Genomic DNA, 19,901 nt, shown 5'->3' with positions numbered 1-19,901 from the left:
ATAATAATGTCATATTCTTCTTTTATCCCCCATTACACAATAAAAAGTTTCCATACTGTCTCATACTGCTTTTTCTAATTATCATCTTCAGTAGCTACTAATACTATGAGCAAAAGAACTGTAATTTCATGAGCAGGCATTACCAGACATTTACATTCTGTTCTTTCACTATTACAAAAATCCTGGAATGAGCAACTTCATGTGCAGAACTCTTCTCTGCACTGGTAGAGGAAAATGAATGAATCCAAAGCATACAGGTTTTCATAATTTTTCACATACACTGCCAAACTTCCTTCTGGAACAACTGTGCTGACACGCACTGCAAACACTGGCCTGATCTGAACATCGGCCCTGCCCCCTCTCGGCTTTGTGTGTGAGCAGATGCTAAGGTAGAGAGATGATGGACGACGTTCTCCTCACTGTCTGGTTTTCTTTATTATTGTTACATGCAAAAAGGATGTAATACTCTTTTTCAACCTAAAAACTCAAGGATAAGAGTGAAATGAGGGGAGATCTCGGGGTTTTAGAAAAACCCTGTTAAAGCCATATCCTCCCTTAGAGGCCTCTCTTCTAAATAAATGGGCAACTGCTTAGATGATGTATCCAAGAGTTCTCCATTTGTTTAGGACTTGGATCCCGGTTAAAATGCCAGAGGGAAGCTTATGCTACTTACACTTTCACCTAATCAGTCTACGCTTTCTGTCTTTTTATTATTTATTTGGCCGTGTGGCTCAGACCCGGGTTCAATCCCTGGGTTGGGAAGATCCCCTGGAGAAGGAAGTGGCAACTCTAGTACTCTTGCCTGGAAAATTCCATGGACTGAGGAGCCTGGTGGGCTACAGTCCATGGGGTCGCAAAGAGTCAGACACGACTGAGTGAACACATTCTAGGATCTATTAGAAGGTCGGATCCAGTTCCCTGCAGGGATTGAACCTCGGACCCCTGCATTGGGAGCGTGGAGTCTTAGCCACTGGACCACCGGGGAAGTTTCCCACATTTTCTTTTTAAAGTTAATAATTCACAGGGTGTATAGAAACTTATATCAGAAACTATAAAGGACAATATCAATAGATTTAACTATAGAGTTAACTGCCATATGACCAAAGTCCCATAACTAAAAGACAAATGAAAAGTTCGGGAAATATTTGTAATATGTGTCAAAAGATGTTTCCCTGGTGGCTCAGATGGTAACGCACCTTGTCTGCAATGTGGGAGACCTAGGTTCGATCCCTGGGTCAGGAAGATCCTTTGGAGAAGGAGATGGCAACCCACTCCAGTACTCTTGCCTGGAAAACCCCATGGACAGAGGAGCTTGGTGGGCTATAGTCCACAGGGTCGCAAAGAGTCGACACGACTGAGCGACTTCACTATGATGATGATGTCAAAAGATTAATAGCCCTAATTTCACTGTGACTTCTCTGATCCAGAGATGACTTACAAGCGAGTGGCAGACAGGCTCCAACATGACCCCACCTCCTGGAATTCATACTCCTGAGTGTCCCCCTACACTGTTCCTGGGCTGGTCAATGTAGTGGGAATTCCTAATAATGTATTTTCACAGCCTTGAGAAATTCCACAGAAATAGAATCTGGAAAAACAGCATATATTAAGAAACTATGTTAATGATTATATTCCATGTTTTTCTTAGAATAATCGCCTTGTTACAAACCCCAAGGCCAGACCCAGAAGGGAGTATGGCTGGGATCATGAGTGCATGGACCTTGGAACACCAAGGCGTCAGGCATGAACACTGCTTAAGCACTTGCTGATTGTTTCTGGGACTAGCCCAGAAGGGAATGGCCTGGGGTAAAAACAAGGAGATCTAGACTATGTCAGTGTAGTGTCTTGAGAAAGATAAGATCAAAGAAAGTCTGCAATTAGGAACGAAAGCTGGACTCAGAGTGGACTCTGCACCTCAGTCCAATAGAGGCTGCAGGTCCCTTGACTCCTTGCACCAGATTTCCTGTTCTGTCTTCATGTTCGTTACTCGCTCCCAGGACCATTACAGCAACAACTGGCACCCATTGTGGGGCCGCAGCAGAAGACCCTACAAGCGAGTAAAACTACAGCGATGCAGAACTTGGGATGGTTAAGAGGCCTCTGAAAATTCCCACTGGTAAGTCCTTCTGGCATTTAATCAGGGTTAAAATGGGAAATGTTGGGAGTGCAGAACACCATTGCCTGTATATTTGTTTACTAAGACAGCTCTTAAAAGTGGGAGGAGCTTCTATTAGTGAAGGGCGATTATTAGAATTATTGCAAGCAGTGGATAAATATTGCTGCTGGCTCCTGTCAAGAGAGACCTTAGATTTGAAAGTCTGGGAAAAGGTTGGAGCTGAGTTAAAAAAAAAGAACATGCCAAAGGGACTCTGCTCCCTGTTTCTATTTGGAGTACTTGGGCATTAATTAAGTCAGTGCTGGAACCTTTGCAGACTTCTGATTCTTTTGATGAAAGTGATGATGACTCTTGAAAAACTAGAATATGTAAAGACTGGGGAAATGCGCAAGCCATCTTTGAAACCTGTTTCCTTGGCTCCCGAAGAAAATGATGAGGGATTTTTTTTCCTCCGGCTCCTTCCCACTGTCCTCCACTTCCACAGGGGACAGTTGGATTATTGTGAGGAAGATCGGGGCTGACTTCCCGGGGAGTTCAAATTCATAAACCGAGTTACAGACAATGATTATGAAGGAGAATTGAAGGTTATGGCCTCTACCACTCTTCCCTGGAAGGTTTCTAAGGGGGATAGGATTGCTCAGCTTCCCCCATTGCTCAGCTGGTAAAAAATCTGCCTGCAATGCAGAAGACCCCAGTTTGATTCCTGGGTCGGGAAGATCCTCTGGAGAAGGGATAGGCTACCCACTCCAGTATTCCTGGGCTTCCTCTGTGGCTCAGCTGGTAAAGAATCCACCTGCAACGTGGGAGACCTGGGTTCAATCCCAAGATTGGGAAGATCCCCTGGAGAAGGGAAAGGCTACCCGCTCCAGTATTCTGGCCTGGAGAATTCCATGAACTGTATAGTCCATGGGGTTGCAAACAGTCAAGACATGGCTGAGTGACTTTCACTTCACTATGTGGGTATAGGACAGTCAGACAAAAAGGAGGGCTCCAGGGCATTTGGAAGCACAGCCAAGGCTGGTATTTTTCTCACTGAAAAGATTTTGGGATCCAGACCCACTTGTCAAGTCAATATAAGTGGCAAAACATTCAAGGTTCAATAGATGCTGGAGCCAAGGTTTCTATCATCAGCTCTAAACACTGGCCTAATGCATGGCCAACTAGGCCTGCTCCAATATCTATTGTAGGTCTAGGACAGGCACAGGACTAAAACAAAGTACGATGGTGCTGTCTTGCTCAGGGCCTGATAAACAACCAGCCACTATCCAACCTTATATGGCTGCTATACCTGTCAATCTATGGGGTCGTGATCTCTTGGAACAATGGCATGCTGAGATACATATTCCTCCAAATCAATAGATGGAGGCCAACTGCCAAATTGTGTTCAATCAGGGTTATACACCAGGATTGGGACTGGGCAAAAATCAACAAGGAAGACTTTATCCTTTGACTACTCAAGATTTCAAACCACCCCCTTTTCTTTAGTGGCCACTGCTCATATTAATCTTCCTCCACCCACACCCATACCTTAATTGGAAAACTGATTGACCTGTGTGGATAGAGCCACGGCCTCTAAACAAGAAAAACTGGAGGCTTTACATGAATTAGTTAATGAACAACTGAGCAAGGGACATATTATTGAGTCCTTTAGCATTTGGAATTCTCTGGTGTTCATACAAAAGAAATCTGGCAAATTCAGAAGACTTACTGATCTGAGAGCTGTTAATGCTATTATTGTTCCAATGGGTGCTTCACAGCCTGGCCTACCTAATCCTAATATGATTCCAAGAAACTGGCATTTGTTTGTTATTGACCTTAAAGATTGTTTTTTCACTACTCCTTTACACCCTGATGATCAACCTGGATTCGCCTTTTCAGTTCCTTCCATTAATTTAAAGGAGCCACATAAAAGATTTCAATATTCAACATTTCAATACCTCAAGATATGCTTAACAGTCCCAGTGTTTGTCAAAATTTTGCACCTTGCACAGCAATGATTCCCTCATGCATATATCATTCATTATATGGATGATATATTATGTGCCTTACCTGATATTGATAGCCTATAGGATTTTTTTTTAAAGCTAAACGGAATGCTTAAAATATGCTGGCTTGTATTTGGCTCCTGATAAACTAGAATACACTCAACCTTCTCAGTGCTTAGGAAATATATTTACCGGTACTACAATCAAACCATAAAAGGTGTAAATACACAGAGACTCAATTAAAACTCTAAATGACTTATAAAAATTACTAGGAAACATTAACTGGATTCAACCTAAGTTAGGGATTCCAGTTTATCCTTTATCCCATGTATTCTATTAAGAGGAAATCCAGAGCTTACTAGCTCCTGAGAACTAACTCCTGAGGCTGAGAAAGAGCTAGCGATCATAGAACAAGCAGTACAAAACTGCCAGAGAGGCAGAATAGACCCTTTAGAACCCCTCCAGTTGTTTGTCTTCCCTACCCCTCATTCCCCTACTGGGTTGATTACGCAAACTGAAGGGATATTCTTAGCTAATTCACAAAGAAAACCTACTACCTCTTATTTAGACATGATAGCCACTATAATTCTAAAAGGAAGAGAACGTGTTCAACAACTTACTGGACATGATCCCTGCCTTATCTGTACTACACTAACCTCCAAAGAATTAAACATTCTCTTCGAAATTCACTATCTTGGCAACTAGCTTTAGCTGACTATATTGGGCAAATCGACAGCCACTATCCTGATTTACTTATCTGGCAGTTTTAAAAACAAACAAGATGGATTTTGCCTAAAATTACTAGTGTCAACCCCATTCCCTCTGCTCTTTTCATTTTTACAGATGGCATTACCCGAGGAAAAGCAGGATATACAGGCGTGTTTATGCTAGTTATTGAAACACCTGGATATTCTGCACAACAAGCAGAAATTCTGGCTATTATACATGCATTACAAAGTAATCCCCAAGCAATTAATATCTTATCTGATTCTCAATATTCTGCACATGTCACTAAACATATAGAAACAGCAACTATTACAGATACTATCCCATCCACATTATACACTCTTTTTACAAATTTACATCGGGTGATTAGACACCGACAATTTCCATTCTACATTACTCATATTCGGGCTCATATTAATTTACCAGGGCCCTTACCAGAAGGAAATGCTCAAGCCGATGCCATTTTATTTCCAGCCTTTACAGAGGCATCAGCCTTTCGTGATCTGACACACTGTAATTCAAAATGTTTAAAAACCAAGTCTCATATCACTTGGGCTCAACCAAAACAGATTGTGCAGACTTGTCCTACATGTCAGACGGTTGCAATGACCACATCTCCAACAGAAGCCTTGGGAGTTTCGCCAGGCGATTCAGAAACACCCGTTTGGATTCCCTCGTGTCATCTGAAACCATATCATATTCCACAGGAGAGACACTTCGCATGAGACGTAGAGCCCCCAATAATGAGTTTCAAAGGCTTGAGTCTGAGACAGACAAAGATAATGATTCCCCTCCCATTGACGCATTGGAACAAGATCCCCACCTGGGGACAAATTAAAAGGTTATCACGGAAATCAGAGGAGAGCTTAGAAAATGAAGGGAAAGCTGTCATTCCTAACAATCTGGCTGTTGCCATGTTTGCTCATATCACCACTGCAGTGAGTATACCCCCTAGCAACAGCTGAATCTAAAAATTATACTTATTGGGCATACATACGTAGCCTCCCACTACTAAAACCCGTTGACTGGGGGGATTCTATGATCCCCATTTATGTTAATGATCCTTCCTGGATACCAGGGCCTGAAGATACACGTCCTCTTCTTTTTAAACAAGAAAAAAGGACTCCTTTCAATGTTACTTATGGGTATGAATTCTGGCCAATTTGTGTAGGACCGGCTACAGGATGTCTTAAATTATCTATTCAAGCCTGGCTGTCCACTAATTCTTTAAATCATAACTATCCTAAGGTTCAGCTACATCTTCTCTCTGGTCTGAGTTTTGCTTATAACAACTCAGAATCCAATAATGACACCAAATCAGACAGACCTTTAGGCGAGCATCATGAGCTGTGGACTGAAAAACAAGATCGTATTCAGTGGGATAACTGCCGAGCGGCTGAGGGAGTAATTTTGATTAATGGTTCTTATGGAATTGTATGGGACTAGTCCCCTACAGGGTATGCAGTCTCTGATTGCTCTCATCAAAATCAGTCCTGCAATCCTCACAAAAGGCTGCGTTGGCAGGTGCATAAAGTCTTTAACCATACCAATATTGCGACTCTTGCAGATCATCCAATTATATGGCATGGTAGTGGCATGTCACCCCCCTTTCACATTTAGGTCAAGGAAGAGGGCAAGGAGGGATTTGGGAATTGGCTTTAGGTCTTGAAAAATTCCAAATTTGGGATGGACATTATTCCAATAAAACTAATTATTCATTGACATTTAACAGCAGTACAAACTGGACATTTTATATTCATGCTTATGTGAGAGATCCTTATGTGTTCTTGAAAGGAACAATTTCTATCACTGCAAGTGTACAAGCACTTTCTTGCCAGGATTGCAAATTATATACCTGCTTAAATTCTTTATAATTCTCATCACTCATTTGTTATACTAAGAAGGAGACTGGGTATATGGCTTCCAGTAAATCAAAACCAGACCCTGGGAAGGCTCCCCTGAGACACATGCTCTTTTAAAGGTTACAAAGAAAGTACTACAATGTTCCAAAAGGTTTATTGGACTTGTAGCAGCTATTATGGGAATTATTGCTAGAGCCATGACCGAGGTAGTAGCTGCGGTGGCAATGCGTCAAACTACACAAACAACTACACTGGTTCAGCATGGCACCAAAATGCAAGTTCTGCCTGGAGAAGTCAAACCCACATACACCAAGAAATTTATGAATGACTGACTGATTTAGAAAATGCAGTTCTCCTACTAGGGGATGAAGTACAAAATTTCAAATTACAAATTCACCTTAAGTGTTATTGGAATAGCTCTTCATTTTGTGTCACACCTCACAAGTAGAATCAAAGTGCATATACTTGGGGTCAATTATCTAAGCATTTGAGAGGACACATTTGTGATAATCTATCCTTAGATATTTCTCAATCACAGGCTACTATTTCTAATATACAGAATGCTCACTTACAACTACTCCCAGAAACTGATTTATTTGAAGAAATTGAGGAAAGCTTACATAGACTTAACCTCATGATGTGGATTAAAACTTTAGGAGGAGGACTGCTTGGTACCATAATATCAGGATGTCTATTTTTGACTGTCTTGTGTCTAGTCCTCAGGTGCATGAGAGAAACCATCTGAGAATCGATGAAGAAAGAAGTTGCTCGGTTGGCATATCTACTCCTACAAAAACAAAAAGGGGGAGATGTAGTGGGAATTCCTAATAATGTATTTTCACAGCTTGGAGAAATTCCACAGAAACAGAATCTGGGAAAACAGCATATATTAAGAAACTGAGGGATTATCAGTTAATGATTATTGTTCATGTTTTTCTTAAAATAATCGCCTTGTTACAAACCCCAAGGCCAGACCCAGAAGGGAGTATGGCTGGGATCATGAGAGCATGGACCTTGGAACACTGGGTTGGAGTCAGACCTGAACGCCGCCTAAGCATTTGCTGATTGTTCCCGAGACCAGCCCAGAAGGGAACACCCAGGGGTAAAAACAAGGGCAGTATAGTTAGTGTCTTGAGAAAGATAAGATCAAAGAAAGTCTGCAATTAGGAACAAAAGCTGGGCTCAGAGTGGACTCTGCACCTCAGTCCAATAGAGGCTGCAGGGCCCCTGACCCACTGCACCAGATTTCGTGTTCTATCTTCATTCTCAGCTCTTGCTCCCGAACCATTAGGGCAACAGGTCAATGTAACCACTTCTTTATATATATATAAAATTAAATTTATTTATTTTTAATTGAAGGATAGTTGCTCCACAATATCGTGTTGGTTTCTGCCAAACATCAACATGAATCAGCGATAGGTATAGCTGTGTCCCCTCACTCTTGAATCTCCCCCCGACCTCCCTCCCATCCCACTTCTCTAGGTTGTTACAGAGCCCCGGTGTGAGTTCCTGGAGTCACACCGCAAATTCCCCTGGGCTGTCTATTTCACACTCTCTCCATACATCCCAAGGAGACTGTGGCTGCTGTCTGGCTCACTCTCTGTCTCTCTAGGATCCCTCAGCGGGTAAGCCAGCTGCCATGTAGAGACAAGCCCTGTGGGGAGGCCACTGGCTGGGAAACGAGGTCCCCGGACAATAGCCAACGTGACAATGGGCTTCGAAGAGGACCCTCTGCCCTCGGCTGCCTGAGCTGAACTGAAGGACAGACTCTCGGCCCGCACCACACAGCTAATGCGCTCCCCAACTTCTGTCCTCTAGAAACTGTGAGGCATTAACTTTTCAAAAGACGTTAAACTCTGCAATAGTTTTTTACGAAGCGATAGAAAACTGATACAATTGTGCTGTTTAATTTCCAAACATTTGGGGGTTTCCCATTCCCAGATACCGTGTTACTATGGTCATGCTTTTTCATCGTTGTCTATTCAGCCCTTTTTTCTCCTCATTACCTCTCCCTTCTCCTCCTGGGGCTCCAATGACAGGCTTGTGACACCTCTGGATACAGCCTCCCTGGATACAGGGCTCGGAGGCTGTCCCTTTCGCCACCTCTTTTCTCTCTGGCCTGGATGATCTCCAAGGGCTGCCCCTCTGTGTCCCTCAGACTGTGTCCCCTCTGAGTCTCTTTGCCCCAATTGGTCCCCTCTCTCCACCACCCCCACTCCCATGCTTTCTCAACCCCTGGGCCCTGGATGTCTGGCCTTCATGCTTTCGGACTCCATGTCACCTCCATTCTTTCCTTTTCTTCAACCTACGTGCTTTCTTCCTTGTTCTCTGCCTTGGCTGACAATCTCTTTCACCTGAATGACCATAATGCAGAATTTAATAAAAAGTTTATTTTCCCTTGGTATGTATTGAGAAAGCAGATTTTTTTTTTCTTTAAAAGCAGTAGGTAATTCAGTGTCATTGTTTACTGTGACCACACAGAATAGACCTTAAGTAAGTTTTTGTTTCTGGCATAATTGCTGATGTAATTGTAGCTGACCCATTAGAAGATTTAGCAATTCTTCTAAGTAAGCAAAGCCAAGTGGAAGAGCATGCTTCATTGATCTCAAACTGAATTTAGCCTGTGTTCTGACAGTGGAAACATATTTAACCCCTTCATCCTAAGCATTTAACACACACGCAATTAACCTGGTTTCACGCGTCGTAAGGAAAAAGGACAAAACTCCAGTAGTTTTGATTAGATCTAGAAGCATCTGTCACCACGAAAGAAGATGCTAATCGCCTGAGGTTTGTTTTATGTCTCCAATGCAAGCACTAATGTAAACATATTAAATACTCAATTCACTCTTTTCCAACCAGCTAGTTGGATCATCTTCATCAGCGCCTCTGTCCCACTTGGTTGCTACCAGATGCCTACGGATTACAGGAGTGTGTGATTGCCCTGGGTCTAGCTGCCACGATTCCTCCAGGAGGCCTGGACATGAATCTGAGCATGATTTGTCCAATTTCATCATTTTCTTGCTAAGCTTCCTGCTATGAAATCCATAAACATTCCTAAAGCCCCCAATTAAAATGTCACTAAAATTTTTAAAAAGGTCTACAACTTTCCAAAAAATAAATCTGCTAGGAACTTCAACCCTGAATATGCATTGGAAGGACTGATGCCAAAGCTGAGGCACCAATACTCTGGTCACCTGATGTGAAGAGCCGACTCACTGGAAAAGACCTTGATGCCAGGAAAGATTGAAAGCAAAAGGAGATGAGAGCAGTTAGACAGCGTTACCAACACAATGGACGTGAACTTGAGCAAACTCTGGGAGATAGTGGAGGACAGGGAAGTCTGGCACGCTGCAGCCCATGGGGTCATAAAGAGTCAGACATGGCTTAGCAACTGAACAACAACAAAGGAGCTTCTGATGCTGTACTTCTTAATTCTATCAGCTGAGATCCCTTGAGACTTTGATAAGAACCACAAACTCTGTCCCCAGAGAACGGCAAATATGCGTTTGGGATACAATTCCAGGGAGTTTAGAAACCCTTCACAGCCCTCCCTGGGGCCCAACTGGGAAGCCCTTGCGCTAACAGCCTCTGAACGTGGCACTAACAGATGGTGACTGACCCCACGAGCACATTTTCTTACCATTGCTCTAGCTTCCTCACGAATGGATGGGATGGAAAGGATGCTGTACAGAGCTCCGTTCACATATGGCTGTATCTTTAAGGGGAGAAAACAAACAGTCATGTGCGAGTTTTCAAACACCATACAATTCAACTATCACACACCACCCTGGAGAGCAGCCTGGCTGGTGAGGAGGGTGACCACTGCCATCTTCACAGCCCCTTGAGATCCAAATGACAGACACCTCTGCTGGCATGTCACAGGGCAAAGGTTATGACTGAGAGTTCGAAGCAGAGCATGCACCATTCCCTCCCACAGCTTACTCCCACTACATTTCACTGTTTAATTGACGCCATCCTGAGCCACTCAGGCTAGAACCCCTGGAGGCACCCTCGATTCCTCTCTTCTTCCTCTCCAATACTGAGTCTCCCAGTCATCTTTGATGGGAACCCTTCCTGTAAACATGCGCTGCCACAGTCCTTGTTCAGATGTCATTGTCCATGACCTGGGCTACATCGAACCGCCAAACGGATCTCTCCGTCTTTACATTCACCCTTTTATCCAACCATCATATCATTGCTGAGAGTCTACAACTTGGGCCATATTAATCCCTCTCCCAACCTCGGAAATGTTCCATAGAAACTCCCTGCGTGCGTGCTCAGTTGCTTTAAGTCGTGTCCGATTCTTTGCAACCCCATGGACTGTAAGCCCACCAGGCTCCTCTGTCCATGGGATTCTCCAGGCAAGGATACTGGAGTGGGCTGCCATGCCCTCCTCCAGGGGATCTTCCCAACCCAGGGACTGACCTGCATCTCCTGCATTGAGGCAGATTCTTTACTGCTGAGGCACTGGGGAAGCCCCCTAGGAATGCCCTGGGAAGTTCTAACTCCTGATTAGAGAATATAGGGCCCTTTGAGGTTTGGCCTCCATACAGTCTTCCTCGGCTTCTCCCTTCCTGTCACTTGAAATGCACACTGCACAGGTTCCACACTACTTAAGAGACTCCCTGATACACCCAGCACCTGGGACATGCCCTGGGCTGGTCCTAACAGCTCACCTTGCTGGGGATGCTCTTCCCACATACGTCTCTCTGGAAAGTTATGGCTCATCCTTTAAAACTCAGTTCACACATATCTCAGAGGAACCCTTTTCTGAGCACCCAGACAGAGTACTCTGCCCTCCTTCCTGTACATCCCTCCACTTCTGTGCTGGACTCAGTGTATTTTAAGATTTACACTTATGTCTCCCCTATGAGCTCTTCAATGACAGGACCCATGTCTTACTCACACAGGTAACCCCACCATTAAGCCAGACAGGACTTGATAAATGAGCCCTCCCTTTGGAGTGGACTGTATGTTATGCTCTCTCCATACCATGGGTGGCAGGGAGGACTCATTTCCCACCACCCTTTTTTAGCACTGGATTTATTATCACTTTTCCTTTCTGCTAATATAACAGGTAAGAGAGGGCACTGTATAGTTGTCTTTATTTTCATTTCCCTGATGACTAGCAGAAGCTGAACATCTTTTCATGTTTATAGTAAATCATCAAGATTTACTATTCTGTAAACTGTCTTTTTACATACTTTATCTTTTTCCCTATATATCTCTCTGTTTGACTCATCAATGCATAGGATATAAAACTTTTGTCATATGTGATGCAAATCTCTTTCCATATGATTATATGATTGAAGTTCATATATCCAACTATGGGTATCTTTTTCTTTATGGCTTCTGGATTTTGTTTTTCATCACCATGACTATCTCATAAGGACATGTGCGTGAGAATTTTGTTTATGTAGGAAATACATTTCTAGGCTCCAATATATTATATATATATTATTATTATTATTAACCCTGAATATTCATTGGAAGGACTGATGCCGAAGCTGAGTGCCAGTGTTTTGGCCACTTGAGGCAAAGAGCTGACTCATTGGAAAAGACCCTAATGCTGGGAAAGACTGAAGGCAGGAGGAGAAGGGGACGATAGAGGATGAGATTGTTGGATAGCATCACTGACTCAATGGATATGAGTTTGAGTAAACTCTGGGAAATGGTGAAGGACAGGGAAGCCTGGCTTGCAGGTCACAAAGAGTTGGACATGACAGAGCAATTGAATAACAACTATATATAAATATAAATATAAATATATATATATGTATTTTCCTGCTCATTTTCAAAGCAGATGCTTTGGCAAGAGTTAATGACAAGACTTGACTCCTTTGGTCTATTCAGTTTTCAGAGCTGACACGGTTCTGACACTTGGAACCAAATTTTACTGTCAGTTCAGTTCAGTTCAGTCACTCAGTCGTGTCTGACTCTTTGCGACCCCATGAATCGCAGCATGCCAGGCCTCCCTGTCCATCACCAACTCCCGGAGTTCACTCAGACTCGTGTCCATCGAGTCAGTGATGCCATCCAGCCACCTCATCCTCATTCGTCCCCTTCTTCTCCTGCCCCCAATCCCTCCCAGCATCAAAGTCTTTTCCAATGAGTCAACTCTTCGCATGAGGTGGCCAAAGTATGGGAGTTTCAGCTTTAGCATCATTCCTTCCAAAGAAATCCCAGGGTTGATCTCCTTCAGAATGGACTGGTTGGATCTCCTTGCAGTCCAAGGGACTCTCAAGAGTCTTCTCCATCAGTTCCCACTGGCTTCAACTGCCTGAGTTGAATAAAATGGAGAAGAGAGTTCACTCTGGTCTAGAAGTAGCTAAGAGCGCGCTGATTTTAAAATATAAAGGCATGGCAGGCACCGTAAGGGCTTTCCTAATAGCTCAGTTGTTAAAGAATCCGCCTGCAATGCAGGAGACCCTAGTTTAATTCCTGGGTTGGGAAGATCCGCTGGAGAAGGGAAAGGTTACCTACTCCAGTATTCTGGCCTGGAGAATTTCATGGACTGCATAGTCCATGGGGTCGCAAAAAGTCTAACACAACTGAGCGATTTTCACTTTCAGGCACTGTAAAAATGAATAAGCCTCCTCCACTCGCTAAAGCAGTCCAGGTCACTCAGCTGCGGGGATGCTGGGGGAATACGAGATGTGAAAGAAATGGCCAGGATGGGAGCTGTCTGAAATGGGAACAGATGTGGGGAGACCGAGGGCTTCTCTCTGACCCAGGGAGACCCGGTCCCCCTGCGGAGACAGCCCTGTGCCCGAGCTAAGGAAGGCAGAGCTCTGCGAAGATTAGGCTTCAGGCGCAAAGTGATGCCATGGTTTCTGCAAAGGCATTTTTATTTGTAGCAAGCCGGTGAGAGAAGAACCATACTGTGTGTTAGCTCATCCAGACCTCTGTTTCATTTAAAAAGGGCTTCAGCCCTATAGGCTAGAAAACCTCCCCGGGGCTGGGGAGGACACAGGTGAGGGTAGAAGCGAGGCCGGCCACCCTGCAGGACAACCTGGCAGGACCCTGAAGCACAGGGTGAGGAGGCAGTGACCAGTGTCTACACCCCAGGGACGCTCTGGCCTGGGTCCTCAAGGGGCAAGGGTGGAGATGTCCCCCGAGGACGCAAAGGCGGGGGGCACACCCCTGGGGGCCAGACGAGTGAAACGGAAGGGCTGCCAACAGGGGGCTGTTGTGTGGCTGCGAGAGTGAAGGCTTTAGATGGACAGAGAGCAACGGAGAAAGGACCTAGAGACGCAGGGAAGAGAGTAAGAAAAGACTGAGATGGAGAGGGCACTGCTATTTATACAAATTAATCAAGCCCACAATATTAAATACATTATCAGGCTATGTACACGTCCAGGGCCATATATTAAACCCAGCAGAGGCGCGCCATTGTGGAGGGGAGGGGTGAAGGGGCGGGGAGAGAGGGAGGAGGAAAAAAATAACGCCCAGGAGAGAGCCGCACGGAACAGCGATGGCGGCTGTGCTCACACACCGGAAGCCGGAAGCCGCCTCCTGCTCCGGGTTCCAAAATTTGATAGAAAGCTCTGGCACAGGTTATACAGATATTTGGAGGAAGGTGATGAGGTAAGTACCCCGGGCCAGCCCTCCCATGAGCCCGGGGCCAGCGGCGCTGACTGCGTACCTCGTGGTTTTCATGGCCGAGCAGATCCGAAAGGACTTTCAGCACCAGGCCCGCCACCTTGGCACACATATTCTTCCCTTTAGGAGAAAAACAGCAAAACAGAACAGGTCACATCTAAACTCAGAGGCACAAGTCAGGCAGATTTAAAAACGAATCTCGGCTCCTCTGCTTATGAGCTGGGTGATCTTGGGTGAGGCCCTGTTTCTCCCTCTGAGGTCCCTTGGAAATCACTAAGGTCTACCTCAAAAGGCGATGTAGAGGTTAAGTAGCTCAGTACAGGGCAACATGCTCCCAGTGGTTCTTATCATTCAGGCAGAGCACAGAGCGGCTCACTACAGGAAACACAAGGAATCGCAGAGCGATGCCCTCCTCTCAAGCACACACACCATCACAGAAAACCCGACGGCTGTTTCAGTGGTTCTAAACATCATCATAGCAATCACTGAAGATAAACTGATGATAATCAAGAAAAGCTGATTATAACCTAATAAATGCTTTCAAGCTAGGAAATTTGCATATGCTATTTTTCAAAAGAGAACTCTGAAAGAAGTCCTTTAGTCAGTCAACAACACACAGGTGGTTCAGATTCCACGTCATCTGAGGGGGAAGGTGCTTCTCACAAGTACCCCTGAGCTATTTATCCAGGTAGCCTTCTCCCAACACTGGGACTGCTCAGGGCAGCTCTTCTAAGGAGGCTTCTTCTATTTCAGCAAACAGATCATTTAAGTGGGGGTGGGATCTGTCAGAGAGCAAAAATCACTCCCTTTATTGATCAAGACATAAATGACCTGAGATGTCACATGGGAATTCCCATCTCTAGGAGATGGAATGGAAAAGGCGACTGTGATTAAGAGCAGGGAGTCTGGTTGAATGTCACTGCTCTGCCATAACATCAGATTAATGTCACAACTTAATCCCATAGAATTTTAGGAATGTACTTCTCTGTCTTCAGATAAAACAGGTCATAATTCTTCATTTCCTACCTTTGAATAATGTAACAAAGACGGAGAAAAATATAATGTAATTCAATTTTCTCTTAATATATATATTGCATATAATATTGCATATAATTGAATAACATAAACTCTTCTCTCCAAGGCCAGGGTGGCATGTTGGCTTTAGGGATTCAATAGCTTTACACCTAGTTGGACATGCTTCACACTCTGTTTTGAGTTTTTCTAAGAGGGAAAAATGAAAGGCAACCCAGAGCCGGGGGAGGGGAGTAGGGCTGTGAGACCTGCGCTTCTGAGGCAGAGGTTCATGAGCAGGGCCACTGAGTATTCGAGCGTGTAGTCAGACAGGCAGTCGGGCTCCTTCAGGATGTCAATCAGCCAGAAGATGAGGCCATCTTGAATCATCGCTGTCTGCAGTGGGCGCCTAGGAGATGAGATAGCCAACAGGTGATTAAAGCCAGTAAGAAACCTTCCATGTAAGAGAACACAGTAGTGTGAATGCATATCAGAAAAGGCACTTTATAGAGGTTACGGACTTGAGGGACTGTTTTACTTTTAGGCCTATACAACTGAAACTACAGCAATAAATTCTTTTTCTTCTTCTTTTGGCCACATCGCGTGGTTTGTGGGATCTTAGTTCCCTCACCAGGGGTTGAATACGTGCCCTCTCGGCAGTGAAAGCACAGAGTCCTAACCACAGGATCTCCAAGGAATTCCCAACAATAAACTCTTTACCTTTCAGGGGTATCATTGAAAGGTTAAAGAAAAATAAGGCAGTAAGGAGACTTCCTACTTTTGAAAGTTTCTATTTCAATATATAGAATTAGCAGAGTATCACCTCAAATACTTCATAAATATTTATTGATAGCTTTTGGTCTACTTAACCCAGGAAACAGAGTCACAGAAATAGTTCACTGACAAACATATTTTTACTTAAAATCTAGTCTGTATAATCCATGTAGGCACTCTGAGCTATATAAAAATACAGAGATACAAAAAAGAACATAAAACCAGCTTAATACCATTTTGATTCAGATCTCTATAGAATAAGGGTAGTTTTATAACCTGGATAATACAATTTATATGGAATTATTTTCCACCCAAAGTCCTGGTGTAAAAGCTTACAATACCAAGGCACCATCACACTGTTATGGTGGATATCATCATGTCAGCCTTAAGAACTGATGGGACTAAGCACTACAATAACTATAGTTATTAAATTTCTGCAAGTTTTTCAAACACTGTCAACATTAAGCTAAATTATCTCTATAAACAAACAGAATTATGTTCCTGTGATCTAATGAAGTAATAACTCTGCAGATCATTTGTAATTCTTAATTCACATGTAGAAAAAGAAACTTTCATTAGCAGGGACCTGGCAAAGAGAACTTTGCCAGGGCTACATATCTACAGCCATAACTACAGCTTTCCCCCTACAAAACATATATACACTCAGAGTATGCCATTTTTCAGGTGTTAGGTTATTAATGTGTGTGCTAAGTCGCCTCAGTCATGTCTGACTCTTGGCAACGCTGTGAACTGTAGCCCACCAGGCTCCTCTGTCCATGGGATTCTCCAGGCAAGAATATTGGAGTAGGCGGCAATTTCCTCCTCCAAGGGATCTTCCTAACCCAGGGATCGAACACGTGTCTCTTATGTCTCCTGCATTATTGGCAGGCAGGTTCTTTATCACTAGTGCCACCTGGGAAGCCCAGGTTATTAGTCAGAGTCAGTCAAATATTGACCATATCTGATGGGAAGTAAATGTGTTCACAAGAGGACTGACAGAAAAAGTTAGGTACTCAAGGTAGTAAAATTCTTAATAATCAAATAAAAAGTCAGGTGTCATCAGGGAATATAGATGCTGGATGAGTTAGCATATCAGCCAGCAATTTCACTCCTAGATACCTACCCAGGAGAAAAGAAAACAAAGATTTGTATGCAAATATTCATAGCAGCACTACACATAACAGGCAAAAAGTAGAAGCGAGTAAGGTATCATCAACTGATGAATGCATAGGCAAAATGTGGTATATCCATGTAATGGCCTATCACTCAGCAACACAAAGGAATAAAGTGCTGATACATGCTACGTCTGTGTGAACCTCAAAAGCAGTATGCCAAGTGAAAGGAGCCAGTCATAAAAGAACATACCAGTAAAGGTAAATCTACAGAAAACAGTGGTGGCTGCCCAGGTGAGGAATAGAAATGAAAAGTGACTGCAAACAGGCATGAAGTTCCTTTTGGTGATGATGGAAATGGTCTAAAATTAGACTGTGGTAATGGTTGTACAACTCTGTAAATATACCAAAAATCATTGAACTGTACACTTAAAATGGGTACACCTTGGGCTTCCCAGGTGGCTTAGTGGTAAAGAATCTGCCTGCCAATGCAGGAGACTCGGATTCAATCCCTGGGTCAGGAAGATTCCTGGGAGGAGGGCGTGGCAACCCACTCCAGTATTCTTGCCTGGAGAATCCCGTGGACAGAGGAGCCTGGTGGGCTACAGTCCATGGCGTTGCAAGGAGGCAGACATGACCAAGCAACAACAACAAAGTACACCTTAACAATGCTGTCAGCTAAAAAACAGAACAAAACGCTCTGGGAGGACATCAGTTCTGCTTCAAGAAGAGGTGTCTGATTTTTAAATTTCTAATATGGAGCAGTTGCATGTCATGAGGGGGTCCAGGCTGAGACCACAGGGTGGCTGGCTGAGATGAATGGACCAGGAACCAGGAAGCTCCACTCTGACTTCCAAAGGGTGACTGACCCCACTGGCTGTGCCTGTGCATTTATATGCCTGTCTCCCACAATGAACTCTGAGCATTTGGCAGGCTGAGGCTCTATCGGGTTTTATTCCTGTGTTTATTTCCAAACCTTGCACGTGGCTTAAGACACAATCTTATCATCTAGCATCTTGTCAGCATGAGATAACATTCATTGGGAGAATACAATGGTGCTTTAACATGTAGGAGCAGGATGTGAGAGTTGGACCATAAAGGGCTGAGGGCTGAAGAACTGATGCTTTCGAACTGTGGAGAATACTCTTGAGAGTCTCTTGGACAGCAAAGAGAGTCAATCAGTCAATCCTAAAGGAAATCAACCCTGAATCTTCATTGGAAGGACTGATGCTGAAGCTCTAATACTTTGGCCACTTGATTTGAAGACCTGACGCATTGGAAAAGACCCTGATGTTGGGAAAGATTGAGGGCAGGAGGAGAAGGGGGCAACAGAGGATAAGATGGTTGGACGTTATCACCAACTCAATAGACATAAGTTTGAGCAGACTTCAGGAGATGGTGAAGGACAGGGAAGCCTGGTGTGCTGCAGTCCATGGGGTTGCAGAGTCAGACATGACTGAGCGTCTGGGCAACAACAACAAAGAATGGGTTTAGGGGATTCAAGATAAGCTTTCTAGTTGGAAAGTCACCCAATCTCTTCTAAGTATTCACTGAAAAATATCACCCATCCCTTAGATTGTCACTGGGAACAAATAAGCACAAGACAGTGGCTAAACACCCCCCAAGGTGATCTCATGGGAGCCACCGTGATCTATTGCATGGTCAGCACCTGAGGCTGAACTTCTGCAGGGCCCCGAGAACATTCTCCCGGGTGACGACATCCTTGTCTTCCTCCTTCAGCCTTTCCTCCAGCACGCGCAGCACCTTCGTGCTCTGGGCAAGGTAGCGGCGACCTAATAATATGACCAGAGATGAACAAGTAAGAGAATTCATCTTGTGTTAAGTTTCTGCTCTGAAGCCACTTTCTATGAAAACTGTGCATATAACACATGTAGAGTTTGGGATTCCTTGGTGGCTCAGTGGTAAAGAATCTGCCTGCCAACGCAGGAGATGCAGGTTTGATCCCTGTGTCAGAAAAATCCTCTGGAGAAGGAAATGGCAATCCGCTCCAGTATTCTTGCCTGGGAAACCCCAGGGACAGGGGAGCCTGGCGGGCTACAGTCGTTGGGGTTGCAAAGAGTCAGACATGACTTAGCAACTAAACAACAGCAACAGCAACAGCAACAAGAATTCAGGTGGTTTTATGTTCTAGAAAATGTAGTAAAGCATATTTCATCTGCAAGTTAGTTTCATTCAATCAACTAATGAATAGAAAAACACTTTTTCTGTCGTCTGAACATGATTCATCACTGTGTTCTTGTGGGGAGCACTGTCTTTTATTTACCCACGATCTTGAGACCAAATGTCAGATCACAAGGGGATGATGGATCTGTGTGTTATGAGCCCTTTAGTCTTAACATTAGAGGCAGCCAAGCAGTACTTTCTGGACATACCAATGGCCTGGAGAAGTTAGGAACCACACTTGGGACCCTATTATGAGCCTTGAATTGTCACTAGCCTATGGTAAACTTGTATCTTGATATAGATTACATTAATTTCAGACATAAATTTCAACAGTATTATATGAATGGTCTCTGGCACATACTCCGGCTAATCATAAAATGTTTGCTAAATGGATGGAAGAACAAACAAATGAGAAAATTTTTGGAGTATCACATAGTCACAACCTAAAACTCCCTTTATTCATGTTAAAAAGAGCTCAAACAAATGAGAATTTATGGAAGATAATGGCATTTTGTAAAATCATTTTGAA

The 19,901-nt window shown here is 43.9% G+C and overlaps 1 protein-coding gene across 1 annotated transcript in view; it reads right to left on the bottom strand.

The window, feature by feature from the left end:
- Positions 1 to 19,901, bottom strand: part of ARMC9 (armadillo repeat containing 9) — a 154,642-nt gene that overhangs the window by 75,083 nt on the left and 59,658 nt on the right. Inside the window, exons 14-17 of the mRNA XM_068968936.1 lie at positions 18,858 to 18,981; positions 15,572 to 15,711; positions 14,335 to 14,411; positions 10,330 to 10,404 (exon numbers count right to left, since the gene is read on the bottom strand). Of these exons, the coding sequence (XP_068825037.1) occupies positions 10,330 to 10,404; positions 14,335 to 14,411; positions 15,572 to 15,711; positions 18,858 to 18,981 (416 nt within the window). The remainder of the gene's footprint in view (positions 1 to 10,329; positions 10,405 to 14,334; positions 14,412 to 15,571; positions 15,712 to 18,857; positions 18,982 to 19,901) is intronic.

This window comes from Capricornis sumatraensis, chromosome 3 (assembly GCF_032405125.1).
Source record: "Capricornis sumatraensis isolate serow.1 chromosome 3, serow.2, whole genome shotgun sequence".
Classification (NCBI taxonomy): domain Eukaryota; kingdom Metazoa; phylum Chordata; class Mammalia; order Artiodactyla; family Bovidae; genus Capricornis; species Capricornis sumatraensis.
The sequence above is the reverse complement of the archived record's forward strand: the minus strand, read 5'-3'. Positions and strand labels throughout refer to the sequence as shown.